Consider the following 17,284-nt stretch of genomic DNA (forward strand, 5'->3'; position numbering starts at 1 on the left):
AGTCAGAGGTCCTGTAACTAGAACAAGACTGGTATATCATTGTGATGAAGAGAATATGGATTGAGGTAAGCTTCAGATTCATTTTGAGAAACTGAAGATGGAAAGGATGTGCTCGAAGGAACAATTTCAGGATTGTTAGAGGAATTTGCATTAGGATCACTGGTTGTTCAGAGTGAATAGGAATATTTCCATTAGACATGGCAGGAAGTTGAAGATGAGCAAATGAAAAAGCGGAAGATCGAGAAGAATTTTAGCGAGAGAAAAAATAGACTTATGCTGCCATATTAACAAAGGAATTTTAATAAATCACCCTCTTGCTTTATTAGAATGGGCCTTAGCCGTATTTATACGAGAGTGGACTAAAACAATAATTAATTACATGGGCTAACAAACTAACAATCCATTTACAAGATATAGAAAGAACGACTAATCAAACTATATACTAACAACAGAAACATAACTATTTCTGATAACTTCATCATCTTATAATATATTGTAAATGAGAAATAATTGCCTACTTCAGAACGCTCTCAAGTTTTGGTACAAGTACAAATGAGAAACAGAGAGAAGATGGAGATGGAGGAGAAAGAACACGAGAGAAGAGAGAAGAGAAAGGGAGAGGAAAAAGAGAAGCGAAGAAGATTAAAAAATATATATTTTTCTAAATTATCTTGCCACATCATATAATTAATCAAGTTTAAAGCACCTTCTTAATCTATTATTAAAAATTCAGGGACTAAATGACCAATTTAAAATATTAGGGACCAAATGCATTTATTCTTAAAAACTAAGGTGCCACTAGGCTTCAGTTGCACTCATCTTTTGTGGAGCTCGAATAGCAATCAATAAAACTTGCCAGTGGCACTTTAATTTCTTTAAAAATGTTTTTTTAAAAATTTTTCTTCTTTGTGTGTAAATGAGAAAAGGGAGTATGAGATTAACTTGCAGCTAATCATTATTCTAATATAAATATTAAACATAAAAAAAGATGGGATTAGACACATAATCTAGACTAAAATGTCAAAGGTTGAATATGTTATATTAAATTGTTGTACTAAAAAGAAAATAATTAAATATTCATGATTTAAATGTCTGTTATAATACAACGAATTGTGAATGTTTGTTTTCGTATGTTTTGATCAATTTTTTATATTGAAAGCATTAAATCATTACTAATGATATTTTAATAATTATTTAATATTTGTAATGAATATACTAAATTGAGTTTGGCCAATCGTATTGACATGCACTCCATCCTTAGAGGTCAGTGGTTTAATCCCCCACCCCCACTACTAAACTAAGTTCATTTTCATCCTTTGATTACCTATATTACATCACAATAATTTAACTAAACTTAATATTTCAATATTATACGAATCATCCACCTCTATTATATCAACAAAGAAAAAAAAATTTCAATTCCACTATCAACCCATAGGAAGCAAAAGAGAGGAAATATGTACATTTTTGTAGAAATCATTGGACAAATCCAAAGTTTGAAACTCTTTAGAATATGTTAAAAAAAGTATTTATAATAATATTTCAACTTTGTATTTAAAATTATATTTAAAATAGTGATGTCAACTAAAATATTGATGTCTTAATTTTATAAAAATGTCTATAAAAAATTTGAGAAAATGTCGATCAATATTGATGAAAATTTATAATAGCCAAAAAAAAAAAAAAGAAAGTAAAGATTTAAATTATTAAACAAACATTCCAATGCACAATAAAAATAGCAAATAATTGGCGCCCTATCCCCAGACCACGCAAAAGCAACGAATGATCCCAAACCCATTTTTGGTAGCTAAAGATATCCGTGGTTCTCCTCCGGCCTGGCAGTTGGCACAACGAAGAGGAGGGTTAGTTTGGTCATTTCTTAACTAATTAATTATAATTAAGATTCTAACCCGAATTAGGGAGGTTAATTAAATATATCTCCATGGCCTACATTTTAATGCCTGCATCCATCATACACTCAATCTCAATCTCGCGCTTCGGAAAACCAATTCTGTCCTTCCCTCCTTCCTATAAGATACGCCGGAAACCGGCCCCTCCCGGCGCCGGAGCCTTCAAGCGGAGTCGACAGTCGCCGCGGCCTCCGCCGCCTTGCCGGGACCCGCCGAAAGACATGTCCGTCGCTGTTCCAATGTCGCAAATGGACGTGGATGACGAGTCTTTGCCCAATTCTCGGAGTAGTAAGATTATAATTACTTTATTTTTTGTTTTGTGTTATAGTATGTGGAAGTGCGCCATTTATTGAAGTCTTGAGCACGCCATTTATTGGAGTATTTGGAATTTGAAACTCTCATATTTGAATACGAATTGTTTGTTTGTTCGTTTGGCTTTTTTTTGTTTTTGTTTTTTTTTTTTTTTTTATAATTCTGTTTGGTTTCCGATAATAGGTTACATAGTGCGGCACAAAAGAATAATTCGTAATCTAGGACGAGAGCTTTTGAAATTAAATGTTCATTAATTCAGCCGTTTCTATTGATAAAGAGAGGATCGATTGGAGGGGCAATTTTACTTCTGCTTCGAAATTAATCGTGCTTCGTAACGCATTTTTTTTCGAGAAGAATTAGTGTCAAATACAGCAGGGTGAAATAGAAAAAGATAATCAGGAATCTCCGGAGTTTAGGATGGCGATGACCCCTCGCGTGCACAGGGAAGGTTGATTAATAGATCATTTTCATATTTATGGATTTATGTTTGATTGATGAAGGAAATAAAGAATTTTGGATTGAAATTTTGCGTTTATGGTGCATTATGCTTTTTGATGATCCCTTTGATCAATTTCTAAACGAATTAGATGTAGAAGAGCTTGAAGAGCTTTTTCATAAACAACATTGATATGATCCTTGAATCAGGACGAGGACACTAATCCATTTTACCTTTCGGGATTCTTATTTCCACTATGCATCTTACTACTTGTTGCCTGTATGATCCAGGTAATGACAGGGAAGGAATGGTCTCGTACAGTGGTAGAACTACAGCTCATAAGAAGAAATATTACCCAGGCACCATTAAAATTTTTGGGGTGGATCTATCTCCAGATAATGTGGCTGTCGCCATGGTTTATTTTGTTCAAGGGGTTTTAGGCCTTGCAAGACTTGCTGTCAGTTTTTACTTAAAGGATGACCTACACCTAGATCCTGCAGAGGTATGTATTATAGTGTTCCGTGGTTATGAATATTTAGGTCTTACTTGCGAATGTATGAAGTGAAGTGTTGACCTCCCTTAATGGTGCATGCTGATGGGTCATGGGTGTATATTGTTAACTTTTCACTTTTGTTTTCTGCTTGGTGTTTCGTTATATAACTCTTCTTTGTTTGGCATGGAGACATTTTCCTTTGTGATGAAAGTCTCAATGGAGTATATCATTTCTGTGTTTGTTTAAATGTTATTATTATGTGTCTAAAGGTTAATTTGATTTCAAAATTTTGTTTTGATTAAGGCAAAAAGATTGTAGTAATTTGGTATCTGATAAATGTTATTTATTGACTAGACAGCTGTAGTATCTGGCTTCTCCGCCTTTCCATGGCTTGTCAAACCTTTATATGGGTTTATCAGGTATATAAGTGTCTTTCTTCTTTGTTTCTCCCTTTATCTGAGTTTTCAACCTAACTTCCTTAATCTCACACAAACGTGAAAAGAAAAAAAAATCTAATGAGCTTTTGGGTGAATGCAGTGATTCTGTTCCACTTTTTGGTTATCGAAGAAGATCGTACTTGATTTTATCAGGACTGCTTGGTGCACTTTCATGGACTTTAATGGCCACACTTGTCGACAGCAAGTATGGTGCCGCTTTCTGTATACTCCTTGGATCTCTTTCTGTAGCATTCTCAGATGTTGTAAGTGCCTCGTACTTTGCATTTATTTGCTCTCATTTCGTTAGAATGCTTTTCAGCAATGATTGTTATGGAGACCAGAATTTGGGGCTGCTGTCTATATCTTAATAATTCATTATTTATATAAAATTTCACTTGTATATGGAATTTTCATTAAAGTATTTAAAACTTTGATATTATTGTTTGTTATTGTTGGTAAGATGTAAAAGTTTTGGTCGGTATTTTTCTATTTTGGTTTATTTCATGGCATGGCAACACTAGCTAGCCAAGTAGACATTGTAACAGTGAAAAACACACATTGATTCAAGTTTATTCGTGCTTTGATTGGTCCTCCCAAACCATTATCAGTGATCGCCTCATAGTGTAGGACTGGTCAATGTAATTTTCCCATTGCACAACACAAGAAGTCAAGTTTTCATCTCATTTTTTAAACTTTCACCCACCTTTTTTTCCTGGTTATATCAATTACTTTATAAAGCTTGAGTTTTGGGATGTGAAGGTTATATGGACCAAGTCCCACGGTGGGCCAACTCCCAAATTTATGCATTAAAATTTCCCAACTTCCTCTATGTAGAAGCACCCCACCCTAACAAACTACCAAATAATTGTAATCATGCCTTAATAATATCCTAATAACATTCCCAATATGTTCTTATTAATACTCCAACAAAATGGTAAGCAACCTTCTCTACTCCTTTTAGCACTAGGTAGCAATGGCCACAATAGGTCAATGGCCACAATAGCTTGAGACCTGCGTCTCATTTCACCATTTTGCCAAGGATTGTTGCTAGTGACATTGCAGCTTCATAGAAACCTTCACCCATGTCTATGATATTGGTCAATGAACTTTCATGAGTTGTAATTAAGGCCATCTCATATCGAGTTAGACTTTGAATACCTTTTATCCAACCCTTACGCCGACTCTGGCTCCACTCAACAAACCCCATCCCAATTCTGTTCGTGATCCACCATCACCCTTGGCCTCTACGAAGATTGCTTAGTCATTGAGACTCCCCTACCGATTTGCTTCTATACTGATTTTTCTCTAGACCTTGATTCCTTACACATTGGAGAGTCTGTTTAGACTACGCCACCACCTCTGAAGGATAATAAACACTCTTCTGAAGAATCTGATGAGAAAGACTAGCTTTATTCCAATCTTGGTCAACTTGCTCATTGGTTATGGAAGCATGGTCTATGTATTATGGCCATTCCAAATAATTCTAAGAAACGGAAATCTGTTGTTAGACCAATAAGTTAGGGAGTTGAAGAATTTGACATCCACAGTGATAGCTTCCCCCTTGTCATAGACAGGTCAAACGAATTTGAATAATCATTGTCTCGTGGAATGTTTTTGAGACCTTGTCTCTAGTATCAAAAGAGCTCCTATCAAATCCCTCATCAAGACCAACACCACCTTTGCAATCCTTCAATAGACTGGAAGAAGCAATGTGAATAGATATCTTTGCATATCGCTCGAGCTGCTTTAGATGCTTGTAGAACAACCAATGTTATTCTCATCCTATGGAACAATCCATCCATGAAGGTTATAAGAGTCATTGAAGGTACTCCTACTCTCACTCTCGATCTTGCTCTCTCTGATGGCTGTATGTTCTGGTTAGCAGGTGTACATAGGCCCTCACAAGTCGTCGATAGAGCAACCTTGTGGACACAACCCTATGACCTCTCCATTTATGTTCGGATCACTGAATTTTAGGAGGCAACTTTAATATCACTAGATGGTACTGTAAGACCCCTAGATATGGAAATAGTAGGATTATTAGTAAATGTTGGTATGGTTTTTAGAAGGGGCAAATTAGTAAATAGCTAGTAAGTTGGTTAGGGCTTTAGTTATAAATAGAAGGAGTTGGTTGAGAGGAAATGGGTGAAGAATTTTGTGGTATTTCCTTTGGGGAATTTGGGAGAGAGTAGCCCTCTTGAAAGGCTAAGTTATATTGTAGTTTCTTAGGTGGTATTCTAATTATGTGGAAAAAGGAGAATATCTCCGTGATTGATGCAATCCAAGGTCAGTTTTCCCTCTTGATTTTTTGTAAAATTAATGTTGATTTTTGTGGGTGGATAACAGGTGTGTACGGCCCCTCATCTTACAGAAATAGAGATTTATTTTGGCAAGAGCTCTCAGCCTTGTATGGATTATGTAATGACTGCTAGTGCGTAGGAGGGGATTTCAACGTTGTTAGATGGGCTAATGAGAAAAGCTTTAGGGGTCGATCAACCAGAAGTAGAAAGTGTTCAACAATGTTATTGAAGAAATGGACCTGGTAGATGTTCCTCTTAGGAATGGTTCATTCTCATGGTCCAGGACTGGAAGTCGTCCGGCTGCTCCGAAAATTGATCAATTTCTTCTCATTAAGTATTGGACTGATTTTTTCAGAGAAGTTAAAGTGGATAGGCTTCCTCAGGTGACCTTTGATCATTTCCCCATCTTACTTACCTTAGGGACACAGTTTTGGGGTCCTATTCCGTTCAGGTTAAAAAACGTGTGGCTTGAGCACCATCTCTTCATCAAGAATTTAGAGGGCTAGTGGGCGAGTATTAAATCTGAGGGCTGGCTGAACTTTGCTTTTATGGAAAAGCTTAAAGGGCTGAAGGGGATCTTGAAAATGTGGAATAAAGAAGTTTTTGGAGACATCTTTGCTCAAAAGAAAGCCTTGCTTGAAAAGATTGATGGCTGGCATTGATTGGAAGACCTTGGGCTGCTTTCTACTAGTGATGGCTTCTCGTTTGGCAATATGACTTCAGACTTGACCCACCTCCAAGACGTTGATGATACTCTCCTTTTTTGCTTGTGGGAAGATGGGAACCTTTCAGCTTGGTGGTGTGTTGTCAATCTCTTTTGTTGGGTTCGGGCCTAACCCTTAATTCCTCTAAAACCTCCCTCATTGGAATAAATCTAAACAGTGAGGAAGTGGACATCCTTACTTCAAGATTTGGGTGTAAAACTGAAGCTCTTCCCTTTACTTACTTAGGCTTTTTGATTGGTGGGAAAGGTATGGCTATGGAGGCTTGAGGAGAAATTTAAAATGAAGATTGATAAGTGGAGGGGGATATCTTTATCGAAAGGCGGAAGATTGACACTTGCTCAGTCGGTCCTCAATAGCCTCCCTTGCTACTTCTTCTCTTTGTTGCAAGCCCCGATTAAGATCATTAACAGTCTAAAGAAGATAGTTAGAGACTTTGTCTGGGATGGTGGCTCCTTCCACCTGACTTCACACCTTGTTAATTGGAATTGGGCTTCTCTCCCTACAATCTACGGAGGCCTTGGGATCTGCTCCTTTTGCCAAAAAAACATTGCCCTTCTTATGAAATCTCTTTGGAGATTCTGTCATGAGGAAAATGCTCTTTGGAGGCGTGTCGTTGCTGCTATCTATGGTGAGGATGATCGTGTCTGGCTTACTAAGCCTCCTAAGAAGGGAAAAAAGTATAGTTTGTGGGCTGGAATTTTAAAGCACAGAGAGCTGTTTATGAACTTCTTAGATTTTCTGTTGGGGGATGGTAAAACTATTAGTTTTTGGGAGGATAAATGGTGTGACTCCCCAACCCCTTGCTCACAAATTTCCTAATACATACTCCATCTCTTACAGAAAGAAAACTAAAGTGGCTGATTGTTAGTGTAATTCGAATCAATTGTGGGATTTGGGCCTGAGAAGGAACATCTTTGATAGAGAAATGGGTGACAATGGCTGAGCTTCTCCAAATTCTTCACTCTTGAATTCCACAAGGGAATAGGGATACTTACATGGAAGATTGACACCTCGGGGGAGTTTACTACTGTAAAACTCTTAGGTTTGAGAACATAGCTTACAAAGGTTGGTCGAATTTGTTTACCATCTTTCGGCTGAACTGCTGTCTCCCCTGCAAAGTTGATGACGGGTTTCTTTAGGGTCTTGATAGCATTGTCTTCGGCGGAAGAGGGAAAGTTGTTTGGCGTTGCGCCTCTCGATCTCTTTTGTAGTGTCTTTGGAAAGAAAGAAATAGTAGAATTTTTGTAGATAAGTTTAATTCTTTTGATTATTCTTGGGCTTGTGTTCAACATACGACCTCTTGGTGGTGTACGAACTACACCAAATTATTGTGTAATTTCAGCCTTTTGATGATTTTTAACAATTGGAAGGTGCTCTTGTATTAGTCGTCAGGGGGCGTGGTGTTCTTCTATTTTGATTGGAATATAATTGTTTGTTTCCTATTAAAAAAAAATTGTAATTTCTTTTTTGATATTGCAATATAAATCTATCTTTCAATATTCTCTGTTTGTTCTTTGTGTTCTTGAGTGTTCTTGTTAGGAGGTATCCTTATAGGTATGTTGAGAAATGTAATGGCAAGCCAAGTGTAACGGTCATGCTTGTCCAGGGCCTGTTGCCCATGGCCGCATGCCCAATCCAACCCCTTTCTAGCTTACTTTCATATCCTGTATTGTATTAGTGTAGTTAGCTTGCTTTCTTTACATTTTCATTGTAAGTGACCACTCGCCCTTTTGCATATGCAAGGGCGCCAGTTGGCTTTTTGTTCAGAATGCACTATATGGGGATAAGACTAACCATCATTTCCTCATACCCGGAGTAGTACTCTATAAAGCCGTTGTTGTTGCTTATTGCTTTCTAGTCTACTACAATCTTTCTTTCTTTATTCACACTCACAAATCTTCTTACGAAAACCTTTTCTCCAAACCCGTTTTCTAAAACCGTTTTCCCTAAAACGGGGGTGGAGGTTGCAAGAGGCACTCGGTGTGCCATCGGCAGTCCGTAATCGAGTTGGCTGGCTTGTTCGTGAGCGGGAACAAGTGCCGCACAATCGCTAAGAGAAGCTTCCGAAAGAGCGATTGTGACACCAAGCACCAATGGTATGAGATAGTTAAACAAGTTTAATTACGATTCTGCCCTCATTTGTCTAGTTTTTGTGATAAACATTTCATTACTCTTATTGACTGGTTTCTCATTATCGGCCCTTACGTTGACAAATTCAACGATGCTTTGGTGGTCAAGTTCCCCCACACTACATCAGACCGGTACTTAATTCTTCTTACTCTTGGTTCCAACGATGGGGGGCCCTGGATATTTCAAATTTGAAAACATGTGGATGCATCATCACTCCATGGACCAGTAGTTTGAACATTGGTGGCAACACAACCATTTGACAGGATGGTCCCGTCATAGTGTTATACAATAACTTAAAACACTAAAGGATGTATTAAAAGAATGGAATTGAGCAACCTTTGGCTGTATGAAAGTCAGGAAAAGTTACCTAACAAACGAATTCAACAAAATAAATGTGCAAAAGGAATTTCAAGGGATTGATCCAATCTTGAGCCAAAGAAGAACAAGGATCAAGGCAGAGTTCTTATCCATCTCCTTTTGAGAAAAAGATGGTGTTCCAAGACTTTTTTGAAAGTGCCATTATAAACGTGAGCCTTAACAAAACCTATATTTGCCTCATCCCTAAAAATGATACTAAATTTGAGGGGGCTTTAGGCCTATTAGCCTCACTTCTTGCTTATACAAGATTATGGGTGACCATTGGCCAGTTGGTGTTGGTTTTAAGTTTAAACTAATGGTGACCACTAACAGGTTGGTCTTGTTCGATTTTGAAGAGCTTAGATATGCTAGGGTCATTTAGTTTTGTAAATTCGGTGAACTGAATGGAAAAAAAAAATACTAATGGAGAAGAAAAGAAAAAAAATAAAGGGAGCAGGAAAGAGGAAGAAGAGAAAAAATGAAAGGAGGGAGGGAGAAATGGAGAGATGGAGAGATGGAGAAAGAAGGAAAAATGAAGAGAGAAAAACGTTGGGAAAAAATTATCTTTTTTTTATTAAAAAACTTACCTTGATGGTCTCCCCAAGACAGTTGTAGCAGGAGCATTGCATGCGCAAGGCACATCATGCACTATTTATTTCTATTTTTTTAATGGTAGATCAATTTGGTTGGTTTGAGGCTCTTATGTGAAGGGTCATTAATGAAACCATCCCACTCCTTGCACCTCGCCTCGGGAGACCCGACCCGTTCAAATCAAAATCGAATGAGGACCTACGTCTGAGGGGAATGGAATGGCAGAGAGAAATTTGTGCATCCAACCATTCCTGTCAAAGGTTTCGTGGCGAAGCCAAGTCAATTTTGGGCCACCAAACCCTGCAATTGATGAGAAGACCTAGCCCAATAGGGAAATCCCAATGAATTGGGCCTTTCGATACAATCAAATAGAAAGCACTATGGATTATACCCTTATTTGGTCGATTGACTTAGTTTCTTTAGTCTTTGATGGTCACCGTAATACAAGGTTATTGCTAAGATCTTATTTGAACATCTCAAGAGGGTCCCTTCTTTGACCATTGTAGAGTACCAATGATATTTGTGGTCGAGAAATAGATTATTGATGCGTCTATGATAGCAAATGAGCTCATAGACGAACATTCAAGGACTAAAGTAGAGGTGGTTATCAAAATAGATGTTGAAATAGTCTTTGACATGGTTGATTGAGACTTTCTCAACGAGTTATTGACCGCTAAAGGTTTGGCCTAAAGTGGAGAAGATGGATTTGAGGTTGTACACCTCTACAGAAAATTATTCTATTATCATCGACGGAAAACCAAGGGGGTAAGATGCCTTCAGGGCCTTCGCCAAGGCGATCCCCTCTCTCTTTTCTCTTTCACAGTCGTGGTTAATTGTCTAGTCAGATAACATCACAAGAAGCTAAAAGAAGTTCCATAAAGGGTTTTTGAGGTCGGTGATGGGACTCTCCATTAACTGCCTGCAAAATTGCGGATGACACCATCCTTGTTTCATCTTCAAGCAAAGATATCCTCACACTCCCGAAGAATCTTTGGGCCTTGGCATAAATCATAAAAAATCAGAGTTTTTTGGCATCAATTTGGCATCCGACAGAGTATTATCCCTTGCCTCTGCCTTCAAATGCAAAAGTTGCATCTTGGCCTTCGACTATATAGGCTGCCTTCTCCACAGCAAGCCTCACACCATCTCTTTCTGAAAGCTAACGAATTTAGCAACTTATTACCTCTCCATATTCAAACTCATCTAAGGCAGCATCTTTATTGGGAAAACATTTCAGAAACTTCCTGTGGAATGGCAACAAGGATAAGCTTCCATTCTCTAAATTGGCAGACAGTGGAGGTGCCTATTGATAGAGCGAGATTTGGGTCTGATTGATCTGAAGTTTAAAAGTCAGAGCCTTCTTGCACAGTGGATTTGGAGATTTCAAAAGGAGTGGAGCTTCATGGTTGCTAAACAGAGAGGAGATTTAGTTGTGAAATATGGTACTACCCCTTTTGATGATTATTCAGGGCAAACCGACCTTAAATCTTTGAGGGGTCCATGGAGACATATTATACAATTGAAGATTTCATCACTGATGACACTGAGCATAATTGACAACGGGAAATCAATCTCTTTTAGGAGTGATAGGTGGGTTGGTTTATCTCCTCTTAAAGCTGCCTTCCCAAGACTATACGCTTCATCTCCTCGAAAAGACATAACCATTGCTGCTTTACGGAACGGGGAAATTGCTTCATGGAATCTGGGCCTCTGGCGACACCTCACAGGAGGAGATTATCGAGTGGTCTATCCTTTCCACCCTACTCCTCCCTCCTCCAAGGCCCAACATAGAAGATCAATGGAGATAGATCTTGGATACAAAAGGATCCTTCATGGCGAAGTCCCTAACTCAAAAGTTATCATCTAGCGGTCTTGTTCTTTATGTGAACTTGTGGAAAGGCCCTTTCTATAAGAATGTGAAAATTTTTGTTTAGGAACTTAGTCATTGATGCATCAGTCCAGCTGATGCCTTGCTCATGAAGGCCCCATGGCTTATCTCCTCCCCAAACTTGTGTGTTCTATCTCGTAATAATGGGGAAACTTTGATGTACCTTTTTACATGTTAATTTGCTCACTTTTACTGGATGAGGGTCCTCTCAGCTTTCGACTATCACATGGCTCTCCCAAATGACACTATTAGTCTCCTAGAAATGATCTTTGTGGTAAATCCTTTCAAGAAAGAAAAGTTCTACGGATCTCCATCAGCAAAACTTTCCTTTGGTTAACATGGTTTGATCAAACTACTGCATCTTTGAGGACAAAGCTAAGGATGTCGATTCATTTTTTGAACACCTTATTTATATTACTCTCTTGTGTGCGTGTGCATGTGCATGTGCGTGCGCAAATGATTTCATATCATCAAATGAAATGAAAGCTATGTGTTTCTTATAATATATATATATATATATATTATGTAATGATTCTCTTGCATCTTGAAAGCTGTCCAGGATATCCTATTCTCACCCTTATTGGTTCGTTGTCTTGATTTTTGGTCAAATTTTGCTTTAATCACGGCTTCTTTCTGTTAGTATGGCAACTCATCAATGAGAGATAGAAATCTATTTGGTCATCACAAATCTTCAAAGCCACCCTTTCCTTCACCAGTACGACAAGGGTCAGGAGAATGGGCTTTGTCTCGATTGTATGATATCAATGGCTGGCATTTCCCCCACTTGATGGTCAAGTTTGACCCTTATGAGCAAAACTAAACTGTAGCCTTTTTATTTGTTGTGTTATTATTATTATTTTTTTATATATAGAGAGAATAAACAAAAACTACAGTTTAGTTGAAGTATATATTTATCTTTCGAGTATAAGAATGCCAATTTTCAATAGTGTATTTTTTGCCTTTGCTTTTCTCTCTCTTCAACCTACCTGACAAAGAATGTACATCAGCCATGATACAGAGTTTGCAATCTAGGGTTTCTTTTTCTGAAACATCAGATGTCTGATACAGGTTGTAGATTCCATGGTAGTTGAGAGGGCTCGTGGTGAATCACAAAGTATGTCAGGATCTCTTCAGTCCTTATGTTGGGGGTCTTCGGCTTTTGGTGGAATAGTGAGTTCCTACTTTAGTGGTTCACTGGTGGATGCATATGGTGTAAGGTACTGTAGTTCATGCATGGATGTTACATAAAAGGGAAAATTTTAATTTTTAGCCATAAACTTGTCAAGTTGTATCAAGTTTCACCCCCAAAACTTCCAATTTTATCAAATTGGACCCTAAACTTGGATAAGTATAGTAATTTCCACCCTCTGTTTAATTTTCGCTAATTCACTGACTAATTTTAACAATGTGAAAATCTTCATAAACTCACTGATTTAAAAAGATCGAGTTTAACATAAAGTTTAACAAAAATTTAAAAAGATCATTTGATTAATGCACAAATTAACTATTGAATAATATTGCTAAAACTTACAAAGTTTAACAAAAATTTAGCTTTATTGACGTTTTTCTTTGAAATTTGTACAATGTCTATGTTGTATATTTCATTGAAAGTGTATGTGAATGCAATTTTTTTAATGATTTTTCAAACAAAGACTTAATAGAGGATACAAATTAAACTACTTTTCAAGCTTTCAAGTATAGTTTAAGATTGTAATACTAATCTAAGTTTGAGATACAATTTGAAGAAGTTATGAAATTGTAAGTTTAGGGTAGAAATTGATAAAATTTGACAAGTTTAGATGTAAAATTCGATTTCTTTTCTTACATAAACAATTGCATTGAGTGTGAATGCTAAAAAGTGGATCTGGTGTCTCAGGTTTGTTTTTGGAGTTACATCTTTGTTGCCATTGATAACATCTATGGTGGCAGTTCTTGTAAAAGAGCAGCCTGTGAGAGGGATAAATCATTCTTCAGCTAACTATGATTTTCTTCGGAGCTCAAGACAGCACGTTGTTGAATTGTGGGACGCTGTTAGTCAACGAAATGTGCTTCTTCCAACTTTATTTATTTTCTTGTGGCAGGCAACACCACAATCAGATTCTGCCATGTTTTTCTTTACGTATAGCCACTGTCTCTCTAAATTTTATCCCTTTTTCCAGATTTTAAGTCACTTTAAAGATTCCATGTTCTCAACATCTAATTTGTATCTTAATAACCGTGGGTTTAATCTCCTCAGAACAAATAAACTCGGATTCACTCCTGAATTTCTAGGGCGCATCAAGCTTGTTACATCCATAGCATCACTTGTAGGCGTTGGGCTTTATAATGGATTTCTCAAGAAAGTCCCTCTAAGGAAAATTTTTCTAGGAACCACCATTTTTGGCTGTGCACTTGGAATGAGTCAGGTCTCTGACTATAGAAACTATTCACCAGTTCATGTTTGTGGTCCATACTTTATTTATCAACTTATCTTGTTTCTCTGGTAATTTTCTAGGTTCTCCTTGTAACGGGGTTAAATCGCGAGTGGGGTATAAGTGATGAGTGGTTTGCGATTGGGGATTCGTTGATTATAACGGTACTTGGCCAGGTAATATACTAAGTACAACGTTGCATCTAATCAGAGTGGTCCTTCAATTTTACCAGAATTTAGTGAAAAAGATTCTCTCTCTTTTCTTGCAGGCGTCTTTCATGCCTGTCCTTGTGCTAGCAGCAAAGTTATGTCCAGAAGGAATGGAAGCCACACTCTTTGCAACCCTCATGTCCATATCAAATGGAGGGAGTCTGCTCGGCGGCCTGATTGGTGCCGGTTTGACACAACTGTTTGGCGTCACCAAAGACTCATTCGATAACCTGTCCACCTTGATAATCCTGTGCAACCTGAGCTCACTGTTGCCTTTGCCATTGCTTCGCCTCCTTCCCCAGGAAACTCCAGACTCAAACTCAGAGACTATAGACATGGAGTTGAAGTCCAACTGAAACTTGGTAGTTACTTCCAAAAGCAAAACTGTAATGGCTGTTTTAAGCATTAGCAAAATTTTTCTTCGAGGGAGATTGATGCTGTAAATGATGATTGGAATTTAGGAGGTGAAAGGGGTCTTGAACTACAGACATCTATCTCTTACAGAGTAACAATAGAGGATGAAACGGAGACCCGTAAATGGGGCCCACCCCCTAATCCATAATGGAGCCAATCATGTGGCGAGCTAACTGTATTTTCCACGTGGGTGGGCCCTACTAACTCCCTTCACTTATCCAATCTGTGCCCCCATTTTTGGGATGGAAGTTTGATCTATCTGGGAAAAAAATAATTGGAGCCAGGGCATACCACCCGCCACACGAGCATGTTATTGCTCGTCTCGTTATTGTGATACCCTCTCTAGTCCTTACCACTGTACAATATTAATTACTTTTTATGATGGTATCAGTTTATATTTAGACCCGTTAAACAAGAAATTAGTGGACAAATTAAGTTTTTGGTCCCAAGACTTGGCTATTTTGGGGCGTTTGGGACGTTAAAATTGGTTGTTATAGTCTGTCGGTTATAATAGTCTGTGTTTAGGTGCAAACTATATTAGCTTGAGTTATAATAATTTGTTCTTCGACAAACTATTTTAATCTGGGTAGGAATAGTAAACATTGTAACGAAAAAGGAAAAAGAGGATGGAGAGGAAATAGTAAATACGGTATCAAAAAGGAATTTGCAATAGTAATCCTGTGGTTAATTGTATGTTATAATAGTTGGAAATATCATCTATTAAAATTGGATCCCTAAATATGTAGTCCATTCCACCTACTTGAAGTTGAGGGTTGAAACAATATTTTTAAGTTCATGAAGTTGAAAAATGTCCCCTTATGTTTAAAAGGTAATTCTACTAATTAGTAACAGTAAGTAGTAACAGAGGAAAACCGATTGAATGGGTATGTTGGTGATAGGGCAAAATTATAGAGTTAATTCAATATGGCATGGAAAGGCTTATTAGCTATATCCACGTGGTAGAAATTTAAATATAACTCAATTGATCATAACATGTGAAAAGTGAGCATATTTGATTACATTTGGTGTTGTTTATGATGTAAGAAGAATAGAGATTAATTAGGTAATTATGTAATATTCTAGGTTAATTCATTTTTTACTTCCACTTGTAATAAATTATTGTAAATAGGAACTTTCCCCTCTTGTATCAAACACATTATCATTCTAATAAAAGATTCACAATCTTGATTCTTGGAAGATTACTCTTTGAGGCTACTTAGGCTACATCAATTTGGTATCAGAGCAACTATTTGAGCCAATGTTGATTGCCGCTTGTGGAAGATGGGAAAACTCTTGGTGATGTCGATTGCAAGAGGGAATTTCGTGAATTGTGTTCGTTGCCGAACAACACACATCTAATCAGGGGAAACATTTGAAATTTCAAGCAAGAAAGAAGAATCAATAAATCGAGGATTTTCTAGATTTTGCAAGGATGGACGATTGTCGATCAAAGAAGATGTCCAAGTAAAAATTTAGCAGTTGGTATAGGCGAGAAAATCAATTTTACTTCCATTATTCAGAAGAAGAATTCCAACATATTAATTTTGCCCATGCCCGGTTTTCTCAAAGAATCTATCATTATCCACATTGCAAATTTGATTCTAGTGACCCCGATGATGTTTCTAACATGTCTGAGACAGAATAAGGCGACAATATCGAAAAAGGGCCCAATGATCCAATCAGACCAATTTTCAAGAAATTGTCGTAGAGATTGGGAGTTGGATGAATTAAAGAATCATCAAGAATGGATTTTTACCGCAAAAAAAGAACGTTCAAGACTCAAAATTACTCTTTTGGTTATGTAATACGATCAAGAAAGGTTGATTCAAGAAAATCAATGGATGAGTCCCATACCTTCTACAAGATTGAAACATATCCAAGATTCCAACAAAATGACTACTTTAATCTCGTAGCATTGGAGGGAATAAAGAAAACAACAAAAGAAATCCATCGTTCATTGGGAAAAAATGACTCAACATATCGATCATTTTCAATTTATTTGCAAGAGTTCAAGAATGGATTGATTTCATATAAAGAAGAAAAATAAGGGAATCATGGTTGGAAATTTTCAAATAGAAAATCTTGAAGATAAAATTGGGAAAAGTCTTGTTGAGACCCATATAGTTAAAGGAGGTGATTGGGACAAATGACTGAAGTAGAAGAAAAAGAAGAAAAGAAAAATTTGAAGATGTTAATTCGAAAATTGTCTCAAGTTAAGAAGAAAACTTCAACGAAGAAGATGGAAAAGAGGTATCGAACACCAAGCAAGAATCGAGCAAGAACAACGACACATTGATTGCGTTGGAAATGGATCATCAAATTGTCGAAGAACTTGAAACAAATAATAGAGTAGACATGATTCTTGAATGATTCTATTTGGAAGGTGGTTTTTTTAGAGGTTGGTCCTTTAAATACGGTTTTGAATGAGCTTGAAGGAAACATTTTTTTTTTTTTTTTTTTGTGGTTTATGGCTGATGGAAAAGTTCATTTTTTTGTGGCAATATTATATATTTTTTTTTGTCTCGAATTTATCCATTTGATCATAATATTTTTGTTCAAGATGTAGGAGGTTTGTTTGGTCATACTCCATTGAACAAGTTTATTTCATTCTTTGTTTACTTCATAATTTTTTCTGTTTAAACTCGAGGATGAGTTTTCTTTTTGGAGGGGT

At 37.1% G+C, this 17,284-nt stretch overlaps 1 protein-coding gene across 1 annotated transcript; it reads left to right on the forward strand.

Moving 5' to 3' along the window:
• Positions 1 to 1,751: 1,751 nt before the first annotated feature.
• On the forward strand, positions 1,752 to 15,028 carry LOC120086104 (folate-biopterin transporter 1, chloroplastic-like). Its single transcript, XM_039042551.1, has 9 exons — positions 1,752 to 2,198; positions 2,949 to 3,160; positions 3,506 to 3,570; positions 3,689 to 3,851; positions 12,648 to 12,796; positions 13,456 to 13,698; positions 13,816 to 13,984; positions 14,074 to 14,166; positions 14,259 to 15,028. The coding sequence occupies exons 1-9, from the start codon at positions 1,943 to 1,945 to the stop codon at positions 14,553 to 14,555; spliced, it is 1,647 nt and encodes a 548-aa protein (XP_038898479.1). The 5' UTR covers positions 1,752 to 1,942; the 3' UTR covers positions 14,556 to 15,028.
• Positions 15,029 to 17,284: the final 2,256 nt, after the last annotated feature.

This window comes from Benincasa hispida, chromosome 1 (genome assembly GCF_009727055.1).
Source record: "Benincasa hispida cultivar B227 chromosome 1, ASM972705v1, whole genome shotgun sequence".
NCBI lineage: Eukaryota > Viridiplantae > Streptophyta > Magnoliopsida > Cucurbitales > Cucurbitaceae > Benincasa > Benincasa hispida.

Coding starts and splice junctions, on each gene's coding strand:
- LOC120086104 (XM_039042551.1), top strand. CDS start 1,943: ATGGCCTACATTTTAATGCCTGCATCCATCATACACTCAATCTCAATC. Junction 3,161..3,505: donor TACACCTAGATCCTGCAGAG/GTATGTATTATA, acceptor TTTATTGACTAG/ACAGCTGTAGTATCTGGCTT. Junction 14,167..14,258: donor TTATAACGGTACTTGGCCAG/GTAATATACTAA, acceptor CTTTTCTTGCAG/GCGTCTTTCATGCCTGTCCT.